The sequence below is a fragment of the Amblyomma maculatum genome, chromosome 1 (genome assembly GCF_055883805.1).
Source record: "Amblyomma maculatum isolate TAMU_Amacu chromosome 1, ASM5588380v1, whole genome shotgun sequence".
NCBI lineage: Eukaryota > Metazoa > Arthropoda > Arachnida > Ixodida > Ixodidae > Amblyomma > Amblyomma maculatum.
In genome coordinates, this window is record NC_139344.1 from 303,559,168 (window position 1) to 303,584,451 (window position 25,284).

The window sequence follows — 25,284 nt, forward strand, 5'->3', positions numbered from 1 at the left end:
AAGCCTGCTCCCACATACCACTGGACGAGCAAGCAAAACAAATTGCTGCACTTAAAGCCCACAAAGGCCTATTTGCTTATAATTGGGTGCCATATGGAATTGCATTGTAATGCCATATGGCATGATGTAATGCCCCATAACAGGGGCCTTTGAGGTAAAATAAATAAATAAATAAATTAGCCCCTGCCATATTCCAAAGGAAAATTGAAGAACTGGTAAAAACTGTGACAAGCACTCAAGTCTTCTTAGATTATATCCTGATTTCAGAGGCAAAGAATAGCTATAGGAAGACGGTGAATGAGGTTCTGGAGATCTTGCGAGAAAATGGCATCCGCTCGCGGAAAGGCAAATATGTATTCGGAGCACAAGAAGTGACCTACCTGGGACACGAAATTGGCGGACACGACTTGCATCCAGCGGAAATAAAAATAGACACCATAATGAGGGATTCAGCACCCAAAAATCTCCAAGAACTCACATCCTTCTTGGGCCTGATCACCTATTACTGCAGCTTTTTGCCTAACATGTCTCCCGGCACCTCTACCGCTTGCTATAGAAACGTAACAAATGGAAGTAGGCAACTGCAGAGCAGAGAGTTTGAAGCTGTTAACTTATCTCTGGTGAACACTGATTTGCTCATGCACTATGACCCGACGACGGAACTAGTGCTAGAATGTAGTGCCTCACCAGATGGCATTGATGCAATGCTTTTTTACGTTATCAATTTTATGGAAATGCCAATAGCGTTCAGATCCCTACCCTCACAAAAGCAGTTGGAAAGGGAGGCCCTGGCTCTCGTGTCTGCTGCGGTGAAGTTCCGCGACTACTTGTTGTACAGGAAGTTCACATTGAAGAATGCCCATAAACGACTGGTTAGACTCAAAGAAAACAGACCAATTCCGAGTACCGGAGCATCACGCATTCAGAGATGGGCGATTACTCTTGGTACCTGCAAGTCACCATAAATTATAATGCCGGATCCAGCTACGAAAATGTAGACGCATTGAGTCGACTACCTGTGCCAGCCATTGAAAGTGAACTGCAGATTCTAGACCCTGACCAATACGACAATGAATTAGTAGCCAGCATCTTGGACACAGCACCACTCGCAAGGAAGCAGTTGGCAGACGTGGCTGCAAAGGACCAACCCATGCAGTGCATCCGTGAATATGTGCAGCAGAGATGACCCAAGAAACTTCCAGTCCAACTATGATCAAGTACTGCCACTCTGGAGATGTAGGAATTCATTCACTAAAAATCAACAGCTCATCTTCATTGGAGGCAGACTAATTGTTCCTGAGGTAGCAAGAAGAGCATTCCGGCTGGAATTTCCCGAAGCGCATTCTGAAATCAGTACCACAAAAGCTTTGGCAAAGACATTTGTGGGGTGGCCAGGAATTGATTAAGGCAATGAACAGCTCCTGCGCAAATGCACTGTCTGCCAACGAACGGTACTAATGCCACCGTCCGAGAAGTCAGCTGCATGGCCAGCAACAACCTAGCCCCAGACTCGCATTCGCATAGACCATGCTGGTCCAATTGGAAACAAAATGGTGTTGGTTGTCGTTGACAGCTAATCAGGCTGGATTAAAGCATTCGCAACCAATAGTGCAATTAGTGCAGCAACCATTGATACCTTGAGGAGCATATTTGCATGATTTGCACGGTGTCTGATAATGGCAGTGCTTTCGTCAGTGTAGAATTCGAATAATTCATCACGAAGAATGCCATCCGTACAGCACCCTTTCACCCCCAGTCTAATGGGCTAGCCGAAAGAGCGGTGAGGGGAGTCAAAGAGGGTCTAAAGAGGCTCTCAAATGGAACACTTTCAGTTTAATTATACCGATGGCTGCACGATAGCAGGCGCACACCATCCGGAGGTAGCGGCAGATCCCCGGCGGAACTGTTAAGTGCCCGAAGGACACCTGGTCCTGCTTCTGCAGAAACCACAAAGCTGGAACATTGGAAGGCACATACCAAGAAAGGGAAATGGCTCCATGGGCAGACCATCCTTTTGCGTAATTTTGGCCTAGGTCAACATTAGATGAAGATAACTATTCAACATGTCTTGGGAAAGCAGATGCTCAAGATCTGCATAGCTAAAGGGCCTGTCACCCAATTCTTCGACCAGGTTCTTTGCTACGATAATTGTAGTCCCACTGAGGAGAGTGTATAGTTAAACGCACATGAAGCACAGTCGAGCGAATACTCAATACCATAGCGAATACTCATTTTCAACAGCACAAGAGGCGCCTGTACGCATAGACTTCACCGGACGGTCGATCTGTACAGGAATCAGATCGATTATATTCTTTGCCGGCAGAGATGGAGAAGCGCTATACAAGCAGTAAAAACAAGGCCTGGGACCGATTGTGGCACCGATCATCAGCTTCTTGTTGCCAAAATTAAGCTTCAATTGAAGAAAACGCAGAAAACTAGGCCTTTCAGGTATGATCTGGATCAAATTCCATCAAAATCTGATGTGGAAGTGAGGAATCGATTTCAAGAATTAGATCTAGAAGACAGAGAGCCTGAAGAGATGTGGACTGATGCTCGTGATATAATACAAGAAGTTGCTACTAAGGTAGTTCCAAAGCAAAAGAAATGCAAGAAAGCAAACTGGTTATCTGAAGAGGCTTTGCAAATAGCTGAGGAAAGGAGGATGGCAAAAGTTATGGGGGAAAGAGAAAGGTACAAGGTTCTCAATGCGGATTTTCAGAAAATAGCAAGGAGAGATAAGAATGCCTTCCTGAACATACAGTGCCAAGCAGTTGAAGACAACAGCCAATTAAGGAACACAAGAGCTCTGTATAAGACAATCAAAGATATCAAAGGAAGCTTCTGTGCTAAGCTGGGCGTGATAAAGGACAAACGAGGCGAGGTTCTCACTGATGCCTCAGAGATAAAGAAGAGGTGGCAGGAATACACAGAAGAACTGTACAAGAAGGACCCGGATGTGCAAACCCAACATAAGACGGTTGTGATTACTGATCTCGAGCCGGGCATCCTGAAGAGTGAAGTTGAATGGGCCTTAGACAGCCTTGCTAAGAACAAAGCTAGCGGAATTGATGGCATTCCAGCTGAGTTGCTTCAAAACCTCAACCATGACGCTGTTAACATTCAGCATACATTATGTCAGAAGATTTGGACAACCCTGCAGTGGCCACAGGATTGGAGGAGGTCAGTTTACATCCCCATTCCAAATAAAGGTAGTACCAAAGATTGTTCCAACTACTGCACGATTGCGCTTATTTCGCATGCTAGCAAGGTGATGTTGAAAATCCTCCAAGGTAGGCTGCAGTAGTATGTGGATCGGCAGCTTCCAGACGTGCAAACTGGGTTTCGCAAGGGAGAGGAGCTAGAGACCAAATTGCCAACCTTCGCTGGATCATGGAAGAAGCAAGAGAGTTCCAGAAACCCATCTACTTCTGCTTTATTGATTATGCGAAAGCGTTTGACTGCGTAGATCACAGCAGATTGTGGCAAGCTCTCCAAGAGATGTGAGTTCCAATTCACCTCATCTGTCTCCTCAGGAACCCGTATGAAGGGCAAGAGGGCACAGTCAGAACTGGGCATGGTCTTGCTGATTGGTTTCCGATTGAGAAAGGAGTGAGGCAAGGCTGCATACTCTTGCCCTGCCTATTTAACCTATATGCAGAGTGCATCATGAGGAAGGCCGGTCTGGACGAGTCTTCAGCTGGAGTGAAGATTGCTGGAAAACGTATCAAAAACCTTAGATATGCGGATGATACCACTTTAATGGCAGAAAGTGAAATGGAGCTCAAGAGACTTCTGATGCGCGTACAAGAAGAGAGTGAGAAGTTTGGGGTTAAACTGAACGTTAAAAATACTGTGAGCACTGTGTGGCGCTTCATCTTCCACACGGCTGAACGTGCTGCTTCATCTTCATCCTGCTCCCTCTTGTAGATACCCATCGTCATCGCGGAGTGTGTTTGGCTGCAGTGGGCGACCAAGGCTTCAGGTCTGCAATAAAGCCTGATTCCCCAAGTCCGACCTTCGCGTTACCTTACACGTGGTGGAGGTGCGCCTTGATTTCCCCGCTGCTTCGTCACCTGCATCCACCTGGGGCTTCGTTCTGGCCGCCGTTTGACCCCGACCACCGTCGTCATGACTCAAGAGGGCCACTCCGCTATTCCGGCTTCTACCAACTCGACTCCAGCTCCCCTTACCACTTGGACTGTCAGTAGCCGTCAGCGCGACCCGCAGATGTTCGCCGGTCTCCGCGGCGACGACGGTGATGACTGGCTCGACAGCTACGACCGGGTCAGTGCTTTCAACCGGTGGGACTATTCTCTTAAACTAATTAATGTGTCCTTTTATTTGACTGATGTGGCCAAAACGTGGTTTCTAAATCATGAATCGACGATTCCGGACTGGGCTACCTTTAAACAAAAGTTACGCCAGATTTTCTGCGCTCCTACTGTTCGCACGGAGTCCGCCAAGAAGAAGCTAGAAGCCCGACTTCAGCGGTCCAATGAGACCTATACCTCTTATATCGAAGATGTTCTTGCACTTTGTCGGCGCATAAATGACACCATGCCAGAGGCCGAGCGGGTTCGGCACGTCCTTAAAGGTATTGGGCCACTCGCCTATAACGCCCTGGCCGTGCAGAACCCTACCACAATTGACGCCATCATATCGACTTGTCAACGCCTTGACGAACTACAATCAATACGCCTGCAGCCTGATCCCACTTCATTTGGTTTCACTGCCGAAGCTGACCTCCGTGCGCTTATTCGTGGATTAATTCGTGAAGAGCTCTCGGCTCAAGGTAATTTGTGCCGCCCTGCATCTGAGCCACATCCTTCAAGTGCCGGCCTGCGTAGCATTGTCAAAGAAGAGCTGGCCACAGTGACCTATTCCCCGCCAACATCGGTCGCTCCTACCATCTGTCAGGTGCCAACGTACGCCCAAGTCACGTCCTTGCCGCCTGCGGTTGGAGCGCCTACGCCACCGGCGCCTACCACTGCTCATGTCGCTGCATTGGCACCACCTGCCGCGGCGCCGACATACTACCCCAACTGGCGCCCAGCCCGCCCTGTTTGTTATTACTGCGGGTACCGAGGCCATATTTCCCGCTTATGTCGTCGCAGGCTCCAGAATGAACGCCGCGGCTACGAATAATTTGAAGCAGACTACCCTCCTCGCTTTTCCGGCTCTAATCACCGTTCATTCCCTGATTATCCCCGACGTTCATCACCCCCGCCAGAAAGCCTCGCTCCGCCTGCTGGTTACAGGCCTTCAAGACGCCGTTCTCCTTCGCCTTTCCGCCGCTCAACCTCGCCTCTCGGTCAAGCTTCTCTGACGACCCCCCGCCTGTCGGAAAACTGACCACTGCAGTTTTAGGAGGGAAAACTGCACTCTTTGGCCACCCCGAAAATCCTCCGGAACGTCCCTGGAATATTATCTTAGTGTGGGTTGAAGGTTTATCTGTTGAGGCTTTGGTTGACACGGGCGCCGCTGTTTCTGTGATACACACTGACTTGTGCTCCCGCTTGCGAAAAGTGAAAACGCCTTATGATGGACCTGAACTCCGTGGAGCTAATGGTGCAATAATTCGGCCTTCTGCTAAGTGTACTGTGCGAGTTTTTGTTGATGGTGTCCGCCACCATGTACAATTTGCCGTGATGTCACCGTGCGCTCACCCAATTATTTTAGGCTGGGATTTTCTGTCTGCCGCACCAGCCAGCATTTCGTGTCGCGACAGGGTCATTTACATGAACGAGAGCGATCCGTCTTCTGAACCTCCCGAGCCCCGTCATCGCCTGCTTGCCGCTACTAACTCAGTGTGGCCCCCTGGATGCGAACAACTTGTCGCGCTTACTTCTACTGACATTGATAACGGAGATGTGCTAATCGTGCCTTCTGATCGCCATCTGACCCGTGGAATCGCGCTACCACCAAGTCTTGTTCGGTTTGAGCATGGCACAGCGCTTGTCGCTGCTTGTCGCTTGTCCCAGAGCCCATTGTGCTGACTAAAGGGACATGTTTTCCTTGTGCCCTGGACATTCACCCGGTGTCCCTCACCACCCTTACCGCCCCCTCTTCCTCACCAGCAGCTTCTTTCGACGCTTCTCTCTGTGTTCTCTTTGGCACCATCAATCCTGACTTTCCTGCGACTAACCGCCAAGCTTTGCACGAATTACTTCGAAAACACCAAGCCTCCTTTGATGTCACTTCTCCGACCTTGGGCCGAACGTCTTCTGCACAGCACCGCATTATTACAGAAGGTACTTCTACTGTTAGCCGCCGCCCTTACCGTGTTTCCTTATCAGAACGTAAAATCATAGAAGATAATGTGAATGATATGCTCCGGCGAGACATTATTCGGCCATCAGCTAGCCCCTGGTCATCTCCGGTCGTCTTGGCAAAAAAAAAAAGGATGGGTCCGTGCGTTTTTGCGTTGATTACCGCGCACTTAACAAAGTCACTCGCAAAGATGTTTACCCTATGCCACGAATTGACGACTCCCTCGACTGTCTTCAGGGCGCCGAATATTTCTCCACTTTGGATTTGCGTTCCGGTTACTGGCAGATACCGATGCACGAAACCGACAAAGAAAAAACCGCATTCGCTACTCCCGATGGTCTTTACGAAGTCAATGTCATGCCTTTTGGACTTTGTAATGCCCCCGCTACGTTTGAGCGCATGATTGACACTGTTCTTAGAGGACTTAAGTAGAAAACATGCTTGTGCTACCTGGACGACATAGTTATTTTCTCTGCGACTTTTTCTGATCATTTATGCCGCCTTGATCAAGTATTAACGTGCCTGGCATCCGCCGGTCTCCAGCTGAACACAAAAAAGTGCAATTTCGCCAAGAAAGAAATCAAGATCCTGGGCCACCTCGTCAGCCGCGATGGCATTCGACCCGACCCTGACAAGCTTGCTGCAGTTTTGAACTTTGCACGCCCTCAGCGGACTAAGGAACTACGCAGTTTACTTGGCCTGTCTTCGTACTTTCGCCGTTTCATTCGCAATTTCGCTACCATTGCTGCACCGCTCCACCGCCTCCTTACCGACCGTACTACTTTCAATTGGTCCGAAGAATGCGAAAAAGCTTTCCAAACCCTAAAGAATGCCCTCACTTCGGACCCTGTTCTCGCTCACTTCGACGACACTGCTGCCACCATTCTTCACACCGATGCCAGCAGCCTCGGTATCGGCGCCGTACTTCTGCAACGTGATACCGCTTCTCGGGAAAAGGTGATTGCGTTTGCCAGTCGAACTCTAACACCAGCGGAACGCAACTACACCATCACTGAGCAAGAGTGCCTCGCCGTCGTTTGGGCAGTTCAGAAATTCCGCCCCTACCTCTACGGCCACCATTTCACGATCGTTACCGATCACCACGCTCTGTGCTGGTTATCAACCCTCAAACATTTGACTGGACGCCTGGGCCGTTGGATTCTGCGTTTGCAGGAATACCACTTCGATGTCATATTCAAATCGGGACGCAAACATCGAGATGCCGATGCTCTTTCCCGCTGCCCGCTATCAGAATCACGACCTACTGCTTCTTCGCGCCTTCCTGCGTGCACCCTTGACGTCCCAATGTCGTCCAGAGCTCCAAACATCCCCTGTGCTACTCCTGCCGCTGCTCCAGATCGCTATGCCATTATTTCACACCAGCGAGCAGATCCCTACTGTATTTCCCTAATCAACCTTCTCACCGGTGCTTCTCACCCTCCTACCGCTAGGATGCGCAGACAACTCCAAAAGTTCAAAATTGACAACGGCGTGATCTCCCGTTATATTTATTGCTCTGAAGGCACCCGTTGGGTCCCCGTTATTCCGAGAGCGCTTCGCACCCGTATCCTGGCGACTTTCCACGATGATGCTACAGCCGGTCACTTAGGCTTTCATAAAACTTACCACCGCGTGAAAACCCGTTTCTTCTGGCCAGGCCTCGCCTCAAGTGTGGCAAAATACGTCGCCTCTTGTCTGCCATGTCAGAGCCGCAAACGACCCACTTCTCCTCCTGCTGGCCTACTACAGCCGCTACCTTGCCCTGCTACTCCTTTTGCCGTTTCTGGCATAGACTTATACGGGCCACTTCCATTGTCCGCACGAGGTAATCGCTGGATCGTCACCGCCGTCGACCACCTAACACACTACGCTGAGACCGCTGCCCTGCCTAATGGCTCAGCACATGAGGTCGCGACCTTCTTTTTGGAATCGCTCGTACTGCGCCATGGGGCCCCTCAAGTGCTTCTCAGCGATCGTGGTCGGACATTTCTGTCGACGATTGTAGCCAAAGTTATTGAGGCCTCAACCACACATCACAAATTGACCTCCAGCTATCACCCGCAGACCAATGGGTTGACTGAGCGGTTCCGCCGCACGCTTTCTGACATGTTGTCTATGTACGTCGACCAGGACCACCGAAACTGGGACGTAATACTTCCTTTTGTTACGTTCGCCTACAATACGGCTGTACAGCGGACCACAGGTTACACCCCGTTTTTCCTCGTTTACGACCGTTCTCCCGCTACCTTTCTTGACGCCTCTTTCCTTTCTACACATGCCAGTTCCTCATCCTCTCTTCCTGACCAGTTCCTTTCCCGAGTGGCCAAATCTCGCCGGCTTGCTCGCATCAAAACGGAAGCTAGCCAGGAAGACCGCAAGTGCCGCTATGATGCCACCCATCGCCAAGTTTCGTTCCGTCCCGGCGACGAGGTGTTACTTTGGACCCCATTACGCACTCCTGGCCTTTGTGACAAGTTACAGCACCGTTACATTGGTCCTTACACAGTTCTTGCAAAAACCTCCCCGGTCAACTATCGCGTCTCCCCTGTTTAGCCTCCTCCGGACTGCCGTTACCGTGGCACTGAAGTTGTCCACGTTTCACGTATGAAACCTTTTATTCGGCGCAATCCTGCGGACTAATTGCGGCCAGGCTGGCCGCTTCAACTGCGCGGGCGAAATAGTGTGAGCACTGTGTGGCGCTTCATCTTCCACACGGCTGAACGTGCTGCTTCATCTTCATCCTGCTCCCTCTTTTAGATACCCATCGTCATCGCGGAGTGTGTTTGGCTGCAGTGGGCGACCATGGCTTCAGGTCTGCAATAAAGCCGGATTCCCCAAGTCCGACCTTCGCGTTACCTTACAATACAAAAATCATGGCGTCTTGCCCTATCAAGTCCTGGAGCATCAAGGGACAAGAAGTGGAAGCAGTGACAAATTTTCTCATCTTGGGCTGCAAGATTACCCCGGAAGGAGACTGCAGCCATGAAATTAGGAGACGCCTGCTTCTGGGAAAGAGAGCCATGTTTAGCCTTGACCGCCTAGTAAAGAGCAGAGACATTAGTCTGCCATCCAAGATACGTATAACTCGTGTTACGGTCTTTCCAGTCGTGATGTATGGATGTGAGAGTTGGACTGTGAAGAAGGCTGACCGCCGAAGAATTGACGCGTTTGAATTGCGGTGCTGGCGGAGACTCTTGAGAGTTCCTTGGACTGCCAGAAGATCAAATCAGTCGATATTGTTGACCATAAACCCTGACTGCGCCGTGGAGGGTCAAATTCTAAAGTTAAAGCTCAGCTACTTTGGTCATCTGATGAGAAGAGAGGAGTCGCTGGAGAAATATTTGATGTTGGGAAAGGTTGAGGGTCACCGGAGAAAAGGTAGGCAGCGAACGCGATGGTTAGATGGCATCATCGAGGCGCTGCAGATGAAGTTATGTGATGTTAGGAAGATAGTGAGAGACCGGAAAGCGTGGCTTGACATGGTCCATAGGGTCGCGAAGAGTCGGACACGACTGAACTGAACTGACCATGATAGCGTATATAAAGACATCACACAACACTATAGACCCCCTAAACAAAGAGAAAGATAATATTTAGAGACGCCTGCAGACAAGAACTCCATGCTCATGACCAGGTGGTTGATGTCATTCATGGTGACGTTTCTATCCGATTGTTCGCCGATGATTGTGTGGTTTTTAAAAATATCACAGCGCATAATGATCAAACAATCTTGCAAACAAATCTACAGGCTATTCATGAGTGCTGTGTACGATGGGGAATGCAACTTAATACAGAGAAAACAGTCTTGTTGCGAGTTACTAGGAAGAAAACTATCAGCGCCTTTTCTTATTTACTTAACAACAATATTATAACAGAAGTAGAGGCGCATAAATATCTTGGTGTTACGCTTACTAATAAACTAACCTGGTCTCCGCACATAGGCTCCATTTGCTCTTCCGCTCTTGGTAAGCTATCGTGCCTAAAAAGAAACCTTAAGGGCGCACTTCTCCAAGATGATATGCCTACATTAAAGCCAAACTCGAATATGCCGCCACTGTATGGGATCCGTACAATAAGAAGGAAATACTGCAGCTTGAGCAAGTACGAAGAAAATCTGTTCGGTATATCTTTAGTAAGTACAGAAGGCACGATTCTCCATCCTTGTTGATGCGGCAGCATAACATAGAATCTCTGGAATCTCGTGGAAAAGTTAGTCGGCTCGCCTTTTTGCATAACTACCTCTCAGGTAAGCTAAGGTTAAATTTGCGGATTGCGTAAAGCCACATTACACCAGGAAGCCTAGACACACACACACCCTCGCTCTTGGCTCCAATCTTTGCAAGAACAAACACCTTTAAGCATTGTTGTTTTCCCAGAACTGTCAGTGATTGGAATTCCTTGCCTTTGCACACTTTCACAGCCAGCGACTTTGTTAAAGAATTTGAGCGTCAATTCTTGTGTCGTTAATTGTACTGCGCTCGTTATGAATATTTTTACTCGTATGCAATTTCTTTTTGTGCAGCCATATGCTTGTTATATGTGTATTTACATTTTTGTTATGGATGCCCCTCCCGCCTGGACCATGTATATGTATGGTCTGCAGTATCTGCAAAAAAAAGAACACAATGCAGAGAGGTACTCAAAGTTGCAAAAGCACAGCAGACATGGTTCAAATAAGCTGAATATTCCCAAACATAACGCAAACACATCACGAAGAAAGAACAGAGGCCTCCTGGGAGTCTCTGATGCTCAGTTCGTACCCGACAATAACACAGCTTGCTCTCATCCAACTGGCTCAAGACTTCACCCGGACCCAAGAGCTCTGAACCGCTGTTTGAGCGGATGGGTGTACCCCGGCCAAAATAAAGCTATTTCAATCATTTAATCAATCTAGATGCACCTGGCTGCTTTACTTCAATGTTTTTGTTATCTTTAAAGTGAATGCTGCTGAGTGAAGCAGAGATTCGTAGTTCAGTGACTGCCGAACACGCTTCTTGCTGCCGCTGAAGCAGAAATACTTAGCTTTTTGGCAGGTGCAAGTTATCCTAATAAGAAGATAATTTAAGTGCCACGCGAGTCTCTTTTCGCCTATGACACTGTCACCACCTCGTGGCAATATGATCAGTAAAAAATGAATATGTGTCTGAGATCTCGCTTTCACACTGAATAATATAATATCACTTCGTAGTCTAAGACTGATCTAGCAATGTTTGTTTCAGGGCTGGTTGGTCCACGTTTTTATGGTGGAATCCTTTCTAGCACAACACATAAGCACGACAAGATAAGTGTTCATAACTGATTATTCAGAACGAATGCGAATACATATTGTTAGATATGATAGCGCCCACTTAGAAGAACGGTATTGCAGCAACATGTTTCGGGGCTAGTTGGTTCATGTTTCTTAAGGTTGAATCATGAGTGCATTAGAGGGAGAAAATATGGCGCTATCTCACAGCTGTTTATTCAGAAAGAATGGGCGTGTATATGTATATGCATATCTTCCTGAATAAACAGTTGTTAGTTAGCATCTGTCTTAATGAGTACGCTTAGTTTTTCCTAAAGAAACGGTTGGTAAGAAGGACTCTACAAGCTGAAACCAATGGGCGCAAACGTTTAAAAATTGAACTTGTGCAGGAAAAAAAGTACAATGAAAACGTGTACGTACGGACAGGACGTGCACTGCCCTGTTAGTAAGTTCGCCTTTCTGCCATCCTTTCTTTTTAACTCTATTCCAAATTCTACTTAAAACTAGCTCAAACTAGAACATGAATTAGATACAGTCTATCAGAGCATTAGTAGGTGGCTTCTGATTTGCTGGATTGTGCACAGGCTGTTAACAGGTTTATTTGTCGTTGCTGTGAAAATAGGGTGCGTATGTAGTACCAAAATTCAAACCTGGCTTTATTTGCCGCATTAAGATGCAAGCTAAATGCAAAAGACGCCCACGTGCTGTGCGATGTTAGTGCACGTAATATATCAGCAGGTGGTTGCAATTATTCCAGAGCCTTCCACAATGACATCCTTCCCTCTTTCGCTCTCACTTTCCTCATCTGCCAAAGAGTCAGGTACTGCACCATTCCCTTCCTCAAAGCCAATTTTCAGTTTGAGTGGATGTGTGGGCCAGCCCAAAATACTCTATGGTGATAAAGTCAGTTTCAAGAATATTTGAGTCATTTTTATTGATTCTCAATATGCTCTTGCCAGGTGCAGTGTTTGACGCTTATGGATCAGAATTGAAGTCACGTATGTGAAGGAGAGGTATCCACAGATGCTAGGCATTTTGCACCACTCCTGCAGCTATCACTGAAATTTTTTTTACCACCTGTAATCAGTGCTGAGTATTGAAGAGCAGTAGACACTGCTCACCAATCTTGTAGGATCGCAGACACGGTTGTAATTCTTGCTTTCCTCAAAACACAACATTAAGATTGCAGAAACCACAGGTTTAATGCATTCTCAAAAACTTATTTTGCATGTGGTTCGACCAGTTTTCACAGCTCAGTGCCGATGGTCATTGTCAAATGATCTGTAGCATCAAGTTTTGGCCCTGCTGCTTGTGTTCCTCAGTCAGGCGCTATCAAATACCTCAAACACCTGCATCAACAGCAGTGTTGAACGAGTGCCATTTTACAGACTTGGTCAGGTTAACACTGCTGCATGTCATACAATTTCGAGCATTGGTTTCATTGGTCCTCGCCTCTTTTTTTTTCAGCCCCAACTTGCCAGAAGGAGCAGTACCGCGACTACATTGAAGAAGATGGCTGTCGGTCACAGAAGAAGGTCAAGATGGCTGAGTGCATTGGTTCGTGCGGTGACCATTGCTGCCGTGCTCACAAGACCAAACGGCGCAGCGTCAAGATGGTGTGCCCTTTGGGCAGAACGTACACCAAGCACGTGGAAGTGGTGCGCAAGTGTGGTTGCTCGCGCAAGTGTTGAGGGACTCGTGGCTGCGCATCCAGTAGCTGCACAACCTGTCATTTTTGTTCCTAAAAGTGTGCGCAGTGCTCGCTCAGATGGTTGTAAGGAATAATTGGTCCTTCTTACCAGTAGCTTTTTAGCTTGTACAGTGGTGAGCAGCCTTGTCTAGAGCGCGCCGACGGCGCTCTGCGGAGCCACATCTAACGTTAGGCTCTGGGTTTGAGCTATGCGTGGCAAATCAGAGGTATGCCTGCTCATCACTTCCTTGTGCAGCCCTTGAGAGTATCTTTCGTGCCGCTAGTGTCGCACTGCCTGCATTTGTGAGGATGTGACGGTCGCCAGAGCGTCGCGATGCCGCTCTGTTTCTCGAGTGTAATGAGACGGCCAGGCAAGCAAGTGCGAGTGATAGCGGATTAACGCGCGTTCCTGCATACGCACCACTCACCGCCTATGCTTTATCGTGGAGGAAATCAAGTTCTTCTAACTGTACGGATGCCAAATGCTGTGTCCCTTACAGCTGATAGCCCGGCCCAAAAACGCACCATCAAACAATACGCCTGCAATGCGTTGTGCGTGGTCGTAACCTTATACAGAGAGGACGAAAACAGGCACCAAACAACCAACCAGGCCCAATTCTCGCACTCTAGCCTGGTGCTTGTTTGAAGCGCGCGATCATCCGCTATCACTTGCAATTTCTTTAGAACCGAGCGATCACCCGACATCAAATTGCACTTCCTTGCCTGCCCGCTTTGTGACTCGCGCGAAACGCGTTGGTTTTCCGCTGCATATGATAAGCGCGTAACAGGCGACATGAAGCGCAGGCGCTGAGCGGAAATGAGGTCGAGAATCCACGAGCAGGCACTGCTTGATTTTGGCCGCGCATGCGCACTGGATGTGTAACTCAAACCCAGGGCCTAACGTTAGATGACACTGAATTGCTCCGCCGAGCACCGTCGGTGCGCTCTAGATAAGGCTGCTCATCACTGTACTATCATAGTGCATTTTCGCAGTGCTTACAAAATGGCTGGAACCGTAGCACTGTAAGGTGAATCTGAAAATGAGCAGATAGATAGCTGCCCTGGATATGAACGTTTTTAATATGACTAACAGGCTGAGTAGTATACAACGGTCACATATATGACCATTTATTGCAAGAAGCAATGTTTTTCAGCAGAATTTTTTCTTTCATTCTTAGGAACTGTATGATGGGTAAAAATAAAAAACAATAAGAAATAGCAGTGCAAAGCTTATCATAATACTGCAATGATGAGTAACATCTCTTACCTCCTAATTCTCATAGTATACTTGGTTTTCTGTGATAAATATATTGATAATTATTGCTTCTGCTTTCAACATAGGTGAGGTGACACAGCCTTGTTTTGAAATTCATCATTGCTTTATGAATGCTCTCCTGTGGCTACATAGGGCGCTCGCAGTCATTATTTCAGGATAATGTACATGGTAACTCCTTGGTGGAACAAATAACCTAAGAAATAATGCATGCATATATTTCATGACTTTTTTCACTTCTCTGAAATTGTGTCTAGCATTATCACCTTTGTAGAAGCATGCTTCAGCATTTTAGTGCAAACATTATTTTAAGACAAGCTCATACCTTTTACATACTCCAGGCACTTTCTCAAAGTGGTTTTGCACAGGTCACAACAGCTGTAGATTCATGTGATGCCTCTGTCTGGTACTCTACAAAGGTGCGAGAAAAACCTTACCGAAGGAAATGAACTCTCTCATAGAGGTTTCGAAACTTTTGCCTGTCACCTCAACTAGTTCCAGGACCCTTTTGTATAACATATTAAAGAAGAATGGCACTAGGACATAAGCAAACTTTGCTCACTGCTTTGGGGACCAAAATGGCAGTAAGGAAATATTAACTAGTGTTACTTAGTTACTGTTTCGCGCCACTAAGAATGTTTTTCCTCTTGCCCTGTATTGCAAGGCAACTCATTTTTTATTCTTTTTTGTTTTCTGTTCCTGACATTGAGAGATATGATTTGTTTTGCACCTTATTTATACATTGAAGCATCACATCTTTGCAATGAAAATTGTTCACATGTGACCTATGTTTAACTAGATAGCTAATCTGTTCATAGAAAGCTTTAGGCTCTAAGTTCATCACCTGCATATATAGAATCTTGTCACCACTATATTTGGTGCAGCTGTGCTCTAGCAGATTGAGCCTCTAATCTAGTGTGAGAATGTTTTGCTATTCCATGTCATTGAAGCTAGAAATTGCCAGTGTTGTTAAAGTGTGTTTATGACTAGATAATGAGACCTAAGCTCTATACAAAAATGTCAACTCATTATATTTCACATTTCAGCAACTTTTTTTTTCTTTATAAATGGTGCGCTCATATGCAGTTAACCTGAATACTTCTTGTAACTGGCAGGTTTATTTAGTGCTGCAATCATAGAATTCTGCTCTGTATGCGAAATATTTGCAGTGCATTAGTGCATGTTTTTTGTATCACGGGAAAATACTGAGTTCTCTTGAAGGGAGTAGGTGCCATGTACAGCTCAGATTTGAGACCTTACGCCATTCATGAAGTCAGTATCATGTAACGTGTGCCAAAGAAACAGTAGTGCCCCTTGGGTACAGTGAGCTGAGCACTGATTCTGATGCCTGCAACAAACTTTCTAATGAAGCCATTTGTTTCAATGTACAAACTTTAGGTTACCCCATCAGTGTTTAGCAACTGCCAGCTGCTGATTGGTAATTCCCTGTCTCATTATTTCCTATCGTTTCAATCTTCTATGCAGAATATCTGAAGCACAAAATTGTGCTCCCAAGTTTTACACAACTGTGTTTGCTGAAATTACACCTGTAGGGCTTAAATGTGTTTGCCACTTAGGTCAGCAGAAAGAAACTTGTAGCTTTCACAGTGTACTATTGAAGCCTTAGTCTGTTATCATGAGCCAATGAGATCATAGGCTGTTTTGCAGCGTTTACGACTTTCGATGCTTAGTTATATACTTACACAAATAGAATATGATATACAGTAGACTCCCTTTAAAATTATCACCAAGGGACCATTCATACTTTTTGTCTTGTTTGAAGTTCACTTATCAGAACTGCTTCTGAAAGTGTGAAGAATTTTCAGAACTGTATATGCGAACCAATTAATGAAATAGCCTTGTTGAAAAAAATAACTGCTGTTTAAGCATTTATTGCCATATTGGTGGCATTCAAGGAGGTTATAAAAAGCTGCTGGAGGGGAAGATACCTATCCCGGCCAATGGGCTTGGATGAGGCCTGTGGTGGCCATCTTGAGGGGGGCAAAAAGCGGTCTGCCAAGCACTTGGAAGTGATGTTCGCAGTCGCTGCCATGTGTTTCAAGTGTTTAAAAGATTTTTAAGTAATAATGCAATACTATAGGCTATCAAGCGGACCATACTGGAAGTCTCCAAATCGATTTGAGCCATTTGGATATTTAAAAACCTCGATGATATCCGAGTACTGGAAAGTTTTAGTTCCACTCATTGCAAAAGTCGCTGCTCAACCTCGCCGTCCAACTTTTTAGTCAAGCCATAACAATGCAAGTGTTATATAGTAGTGTAGCTTATGTAGAGTATAACAACACTGGATTACTTGTAGGTTTCAATTAAACATATTCAACTGCCATTCAACTTTGTACTTTATGTAACATCATTATGTGATATATATTTAGATAGCTTGTCTCGTGCATAATGTCACAGGTCTAATTCTAGATCCTAATTAATTATTGCTAATTCGGTAATTGTGAATAAAATTATTAATTACGCTATAGGTTTAAGTTGTATATCCCTCGATAGCTCATTCTATGTATAATTCTGGATAAGCTGTGCATTATATTTAATTACTGCTAATTAGTTAATTGTGACTAAAATTGAAATTTATGCTATAATTTCAATTCATATTGTTGCATAGCTTATATCGAGTACTGTTGCACTAACGTCTGCGCTACAAAAAGTCCTAAGTTCTGACGATTACTGATTATGATTAAAATTGTACTTTATGCTACAACAATTCGAATCATATATTATTGAAATGGTCTCGATGAATGGAATAACAAAATCATGTAAAATAGAGCTAACCTGAGTTAGACGGCCATTCTTTTTCCAATTTAGTGGCACCAGTATGCAGCTTCCTCAATCGTGCCGTGACACGAGGATTAGCAGGTCTTTGCCAAGGCGCGCTGTGGTTGGATTGACAAGAACCGTCTAAAGCTTAAAATATACCTAACTCCAGCCTAAAGTAGAAAGTAATATGCACAGTAGTTTGCATTTCTTCAGGTTCTTTACTGCTCTTTCTTGAGATGTAGAACGAACAGTCATCTAAGTTGCTGAAAAAAAGCTTTGAAATAAAGCTTTCAGGTAAATAAAATAGCATGCATTCAACAAACCTGAGTAACTATTGAACTGAGTACTTTAAGAAAGCGAGAAAAACATAGCTTCCAATGTCTCACAAAAAGAAACACCTATTACTGTAAATAATTACCCGACCATCACACTGATACATGCAAGGGTGAAGGAACAGGCTTGTTGGTAAATCATCTTGGAAAGCAAAACAGCGCACTTCAAAACACAGACACAGAAAGGGAACGACAACACAGCGCTGACTTCAACTGGTTTTTTATTAGAGAGCGACACAATACATATGTACGAAACGTGGGCGAAAAAGAATTGATAACAGCTGCTGAGCTTGCACGTGGCGGAAAGACAAGGAATGGAAAGTTAAAAGGCGCACGATAACAATACAGGTCAAAACAAGGCAGAACGGTAAAGCTATGAAGAAGCGAGAAAGGGAAAGGCCGAAAGTTAAAAACAGTTACAGATGACACTATCCGAAGATATGATAGAAAAACAGCGCAAAAGACGTGCACGGAGGAGAAGAACGGACAGGACGAGCGCTGAACTCACAACTGAAGTTTATTGAAAAAAACACAGATATATAGCCCAGCCAAGCAGCACCAAACCGCACATTAAACAAGAGAATCATGATAACCCCCCACACACACCATGTTCAAGAAATTCAACCTCATTATCATTCATATGCGAAGATATGAATTGACTAAAATCGAAAAAAGAGCCAAAAGGGGCATTAAGAGCGATAAAAGAGCCACAAGGGCAATAAGAGCGATAAAAGAGCCAAAAGGGGCATTAAGAGCGATAAAAGACCCAAAAGGGGCAATAATACCGATAAAGGAGACAAAGGGGCATTAAGAGCGATAAAAGAGCCAAAAGGACAATTAAGAGCATTACAAGACCAAAAGGGCATTAAAAACAGAATACCTAAAACAACCAAGGCCAGGCCGCTAAAGGCTGAAGAGTGTACACCGGAATCTAAACATTAAAACTACTGCGCGCCTGGTTCAAGTATTCTAACTCGCGTTTAGTCAGGGCTGTTCCCTTTCTGTGTCTGTGTTTTGAAGTGCGCTGTTTTGCTTTCCAGAACACTGATACAGCTTTATTAAGCTTAAAAGCTTGTATAGCACTCATAATTTAGCTGTGAACGGACTTTGAATTTAGTGAACACTTCGATTATTCTGCGTTATTTTGCGATGGGTAACAATATGCTCCAATTGCATTATATGATTCGCTGACAGTATGCAATGTTAAGCTGGAAACGAGCGATGTTTGCCTTACCGTCGATTATAGGCATATTGTTGCAATATAATTTACAATTTGCACAACAGCATCGTAAAGAGGATGCAGTTGATCAAACTGCAGCTTGCGACATTTTTTAATACAGTAGTGCATCTAGCTATACTGCTGTATTCATTGTGTATAAATACAACTCCTCAGGATTCTACTCACTTCGAAGTGCTGATGTCATTATAATTTAATGAATCTTCTATATAATTGTCTAGTTATCCGCAGCTTATTTTATGATTATTTCAGTTAGCGGTTGGATCCATAGATGGCGCGGGATAATGTGTAATGGTTCTGACGGCATTTCCGACTAATTTCCTATTTCTATGTAGGCAAACTGCTTTTGGCTTGAGTTATTTATTTTGACTGGTAAATAATCGGGTGACATCATTTCAAAAAACTCCACTCCTAACTAAAGTAATTTCGTAAATACAGAAAGTGCAAGCCATGTCTATGCATACTATTGATTACCTATTTCTCCTCTCTAAATTCTATGACTCAATTGACTCAATTTCAGGCGAATCTATTAAAATTTTCAGGTTGTTTGCCCGACCGCCCATTGCAATTCAAAGAAAAATTTATTCGTCCATCGGTGCACTTACAATAACAATTAACCAAAATAACCTGGAAATATAGATGAATGAAGCGTGAACAATCAAAATTTTAATATATATATATATATATATATATATATATATATATATATATATATATATATATATATATAATGCATGTCTTTTAGTTTTTAATCTAAAGAGGTGGAAATTTTTCTGATTTTCCTGATACGCCAGAAGTCGACAAAATATTCTCTTTCAGAAATCTTGAAGAAGCAAGGATTTGCGGGTTTTACAAAGCGTTTGAAATAGAGAGAGAAAATAAATTTAGCGTCGTAGTTCATTACACATTATTTCCAGGCTTGTTTCCATGGGAAAAAGAACCGGGCAAAGCGGTTCGCAAAACATCTGATTTTTAATCATTTTGTTTCCCATAGCCGTAATGCTTAGCACCCAGCTGCAAACTCTAAATATAGCTAAAATGACCAATAATGTCACTTTGACGGGAATTTGCAGCAAACTCATTTTTTCTATGAGATACAAGAGCGTGAAAACTTAGTAAAATGCGAAACGTCACACACGCGACATTTCATATGGACGAACCTATGCACTGCCCCTCCCAAGATGGCTGATGCCGGCTTCATGTCTTGGACACCACTCTCACTCTAGCAGTTTTTATAACCTCTTTGATCTACCATTTCTGCTAGCAAGGTATTATGCACTCTCGACTGATCCCCAGTCTGTTATTTTTTTGCGGGGTTGTGCAAACTGGGTTGCCGCCACAAAAGCAGACAACCTGCCCAAATTTCCAAGAAATCATCTGCTGCCCTCATAATGTTCAAATAATTGTGCTGAAATATCCAGGTAAGCATCATCTCCATTGGAAGTCACTAGTGCAGAATCACAGATAATATATACATGCTCTTTCACTTCAGTCCAACTTTGCTATCTTCCAATGCACCAGTAACCCACAGTGTTTCACAATAGCTGTCATGGTGCATTCTACAATGTCAAACTTCGAAGCTACTTCACTCTTCAAAAGCCAACTGGTGCAAACTTTGGTCAGCACTTCGGCCTTCTCATGAAGCTCGAGTGTATTTTTTTTTTCTGAATAATTAGCAAATTAGTCATAATCGCAACACGGAAGCCACAGTGAGCACAAAAGCAAGACAACACACACCGCAAAGTGGCGTGACAGCATAAGGCATGGTTGAAGGTACCAGCGCTGTCATGGCGATGCGGTCGCACAATCGCCACTAAGGAATGGCATTGGCTGTGTTTACTTTCATCACTCTCTAGGGCAGCATCCGTTGCATCAGGCTTTCTTCTTTTTTTTTTTTTTTTTTTTTGCTTCTGTCGCCCAATTTCGGCTCCACTCTCTGGTTGCATGCAACGATTGACTTTTTGTCCTTACACTCCGCCTACTTTCCATCCGTGATTGTGGAACCAATGCAGTTAGTCTACGTGTAGATGCATGATAAAGCCAAATAACACAGCAAGGCTTGATTGGTGTCAGTCGGCATCTTATATACAAGTGTCATCACTCAGCACTGGGACAAACAACTAACGAGCGAGGCCTCTCCAGGAGGTAGGCAGGGACTGGTTTATCTCATAATTAATCTACGTATTCGTCCGGCAACACAAACGTAGTGTGACCGCAGAGGGCACAGTTAGCGCTGGAACAGCATCTGTACTCTTGACTTCGACAAGCGCCTTTTCAATGATGATGCCTAGTCGCCGCGTTTTTTTTCTCATCTTTTATTTCTTTTTATCGCAGTGCTGTGCAGACACTGGGATACAGTTGCACGGGTGGGGTGTGGTTGGATATGAAACTTTATCTTAACCGATTAGCATGGGTCAAGTGTGTATCTTGCGTGGATTTCTTTTTGTACTTCCTGTACGGGAAACCGAAGAAACTTTCTCACATAATTCATCTTATCCTAAAATTCATTTCGAAGAGTATATCTTAAAAGGAGTCTAGTGGGCTTATGGAGAAAGGCCATCATAAATATGAGAAGGAGGCATAGAAACTGGATGAAAGCATTTTCATTGGTGTGTTCAAAGTGGCCATCTTTTAAGTGCTGGCAGGTGTTACTACCTTTGCTTTCTAAGTATGCTTGCATACCAGATGGAAGGTCTGTTAGAGTCAGGAAAACTGTTTAGCACTTCTCAAAATGGAGTGAGCTTGGCGATAGAAAATTTCAAGCAGTTGCCTATGCATCTCACGATAAAACTATTACCTTCACTGACATGGTGCAGTTGCAAATGGTATGACATCTCTGCTATTGAACATAATTTTTATATTTCATCTTAATATTTTAAGACATTTATAGCATTTGAACACCAGTATCCATAATGAAATTAGCTTATGTCTGTTCATTTGCATGTCTATAGTCGGGCTGCTGAAATAATGTAGACGGGTTTCTTTACAACTCACCACTGCCACAAAACAGCATACTTCACTCTGCTGTTATGTCTATTTTGACTAATATAAACTTTGGCCAAATCTTTCGAGAAGTTTGCCATCTTCAAAAAAAAAACAGTTTTCAGACTTGGTAACTGTATTCAAGGGGCGCTTTGCATAGCATCTTCTTAGATGCTGTTTCCACTAGTGCAAAACTGCATATCAGTGTTTAGCTTACAGCTGTTTGATTAACCCCCAGCTCTGGATGTATCAGTGTATGCCATTTGGGGCAACGTTTTTAGTGTAAACTTTGGCCAGGACTTATTTTGAAGAGTTATTGCTGGTGTTCGATGATAGATATATTTTGCATCCACCTGGCACTTTTGGTTCTAGTTTGCACAAAATGCCACCAAGGAATAACAGTGTCAGAGTTGGTACATAACTGTATTTTTACATATGTTCATAGCTTGGGTTGTAATACGCATAAAATATTTTGTTGTTACTGATGTGTGTTGTGATGTGCCCACAGATCACAGATGATTATGAGCATGAAAATTTTAAAGCTATATATATATATATATATATATATAGCTAGGTTGATAAGGAAAATTGCTGGCAGTCTATTGAGTTTCTGTTCAGACTGTTTTCTCTGCATTTCAACTTGTCAACACGCTTCTATTTTTCACCAGGGATGTGCGAAGACCATTAAAGTGGCCTGGATGCAGAAGGTGTTAGAAGTAAAACAGTGATTTGATTAGTCACACTGCAATTAAGTTTAATACTCTGAAGAAAGCCTTCGTTCTTAAAAGTGTGGCAATGGGGAAAACCAGAATTTATACTATCGGCGGAAAAAGTAGCCTATTGAAGGAATTTTTTTAATTTTAAACCGGCTGCGGCTACCAGTAAGCTATATTTGGAGTTTACCTGTTATTATTGCTGCTTTTACTCAGCATAGCACTTCATATATGATCCTGTAGCTGTCTGGAGCACTATGTAGTTTTCTTTCTGTATATAAATGATTCACTTCAACACTATATATATGTAAGGCTGAATCACATTGTTTACACATTTACAAGCACACTTTATGTACTGATGCCCCAAAAGTAATACGGAGCGCGCGAGCGGTGGCCGAAATGGAAAAAACTGCATACCAGCGCGCTCTATCAGCAGATGCACGGCAAAGAGCGAGGGGGCGTCGGCACATTCGGCTGACCCATGGAGGAAGGAAAGCTTAGGAGAGGCCCTGACGTCATTTTTTTGAAGCCGGCGCGGCCGCGCAGCGACCGGACGCTGCAACGTCTGTCCTCCTCCTTTACCCTTTCTCCGCGACGCTCACGTACCTAGGGCCCTTAGCAACGCTGTTGCTAGTGGCCCGAGTTTTCATAGCAACAGCGTCGCCGTTGCTGATGGCCCGACTTGGCTAACCCTAAATTTTGACGTCACTTCCGAATGCATTGGGAATGGCAGGGGCCTCTCCTAAGTTGTTTCCTTCCTCCATGGGCCCATCTTGATAACTTGATGCTCGCGCTATCGCCGCCACGAGCGAAGCTGCGCTGCTACCGTCCCTGCCCACCACTGGCGCTTTCAATAACTCATGGTTTGTTGTTCGTCCGGGCCGTGCAGAAATGTTGGCCATCGGCATCGTGCGCTTTATGCGTCGTCGGAAACTGCATTATCTTTGGCTACGTAACAGCCGAACTTTGCGCCTCACTTGGCGGCGAGTTTGTGCGCCGACGAGTATAAACGCTCGTGCAACGCTTTGGCAAGTGGGGTGAAAATTTGTTTCGCTTTAGGCAACGCATGAAAAACAAAACACAATAGCATGCATGTGCTGTCTTTGATACAAATAGGCGCTCAACGGCATAGCAAGTGGGCTAATATTTCGAGACCAATTTCAACACAAGTTCACTTTCTTACACTGGAGAACAAAGTTAAACATATAAAGGTAGAAATGGGTGGCAGAAAGGAAACAGTTATAAAAAATAACATTTAAATGTACCATTTTATGCAAACTCAAGTTTCATAACCGGTAAAGCCCCCAGTGGGTTTACGACATAAACGAAGCGCCGAAAAAGAGATTCGTACGAGAAGTCGACGTAGCTTTCGGAGGTGGTCTCACATCTTCTTGACAGCCTGCCACCCAAAAGTCATAGGGACTAGTTCTACAGCTGATACGAGGTAGATTGCTTTCCAACGTTCACCAAACGACTTCACTTATTTTGGATGGCAAAAAACAGCGCAAACGGACGAAGGACAAAGTAAGAAGAGCACACAGACACAGATGCTCTTCTTACTTTGTCCTTCGTCCGTTTTTTCCCATTCAAAATGAACTTCGACCAACTTGCCTAACTCAGCATCCTACTGCAGTAGACTTATGTTTATATTGGCGTCCTTTGGCATCCACTCCAACAGCATCTTCCAGCAAGTCTTTTATGACTCGCACAATGTGGACGGGACCACAGTGTTACAGCTGGAAGAATCGTTAAAGGATCGTCCAAGTCATATGAGATAGCAGCCGAGCGCTTTGCAGTAACTGGCTTCGTTCATGCTGTCACCTTGGTAATCGATGAGAAGAAGGCTAGACGCCTTTTGAAAAACACGCCCACACACACATATTTATCAACGAACGTTGTGGAAGTTCCCATTCGACGAAAAATGTCGCCCAGAGTTCCACTGGGTATTAGACGCCAAATTGTTCTATGCGCGCAGGGTGTATCGCAACGATAAATATGCCGCAGGACTGGAAGGTCGATGACTGCAGTGAATCGGATAATACAAGCTTACAGGGATGAAGGCGGCCGATTTGGCCATGCTTTATGTCCAGGTCACAAACGGAGCACTTCGGCTGACCAACTGATCGTCGCTGTTGCCGTAGCAGATCCTTTTCAGAGCGCAAAATAAATTCTAGATGTCCTCAACCTAGACATCAGCCTCGCCCCATTCGGAACCGTCTCCAGGAAGCCGGATTAAGTAGATGTGTGGCGGCGCAGAAGCCGTATTTGACGGCAAGACAGAAGGCGCCTAGCATTTGCTTGCGCCCACGAGCAGTGGACAGTGGATGACTGGCGACAAGTCATATTTACAGATGTACCAACTTCCTCTTAAGATGGGACCAGCAGCGGCATGTTTGGTGTCCATGTAATTGCAGGCATGTTCGAAAAAGACTGATTTGTGTGAAGAGCGCAGTGTTTTAAAGAACAGTAAGGCATGGGCAAGTAAAAGTATAGAAATGAAACTGTTTTTCTTCGCTAGTCCTTTTGCAGCAATTACTTATGTTCTGTAAGCCGAAACGTTTTTCTCTTTCTCTGTGGCCTGACAATTATGGTTTTGAGTTAAATGCGTTTTTTTTTTAATCACGCATTACATAGGAGCTGATCCATGCATTATTATTTCGCACATAGATACCTGCCCGACTTGGCGACGCAAATAATCAGCAGTGGTCGTTTTGCCGTGAACGCCTAGAGCTGTCAGTGCAGAAGGTCTCTGCCCTCT

The 25,284-nt window shown here is 44.8% G+C and overlaps 1 protein-coding gene across 1 annotated transcript in view; it reads left to right on the plus strand.

The window, feature by feature from the left end:
- Positions 1-19,485, plus strand: part of sli (slit guidance ligand) — a 793,209-nt gene extending 773,724 nt beyond the window's left edge. Inside the window, exon 34 of the mRNA XM_084583167.1 lies at positions 12,983-19,485. Within this exon, the coding sequence (XP_084439293.1) occupies positions 12,983-13,206 (224 nt within the window). The 3' untranslated portion in view covers positions 13,207-19,485. The remainder of the gene's footprint in view (positions 1-12,982) is intronic.
- The last annotated feature ends 5,799 nt before the right edge of the window (positions 19,486-25,284 follow it).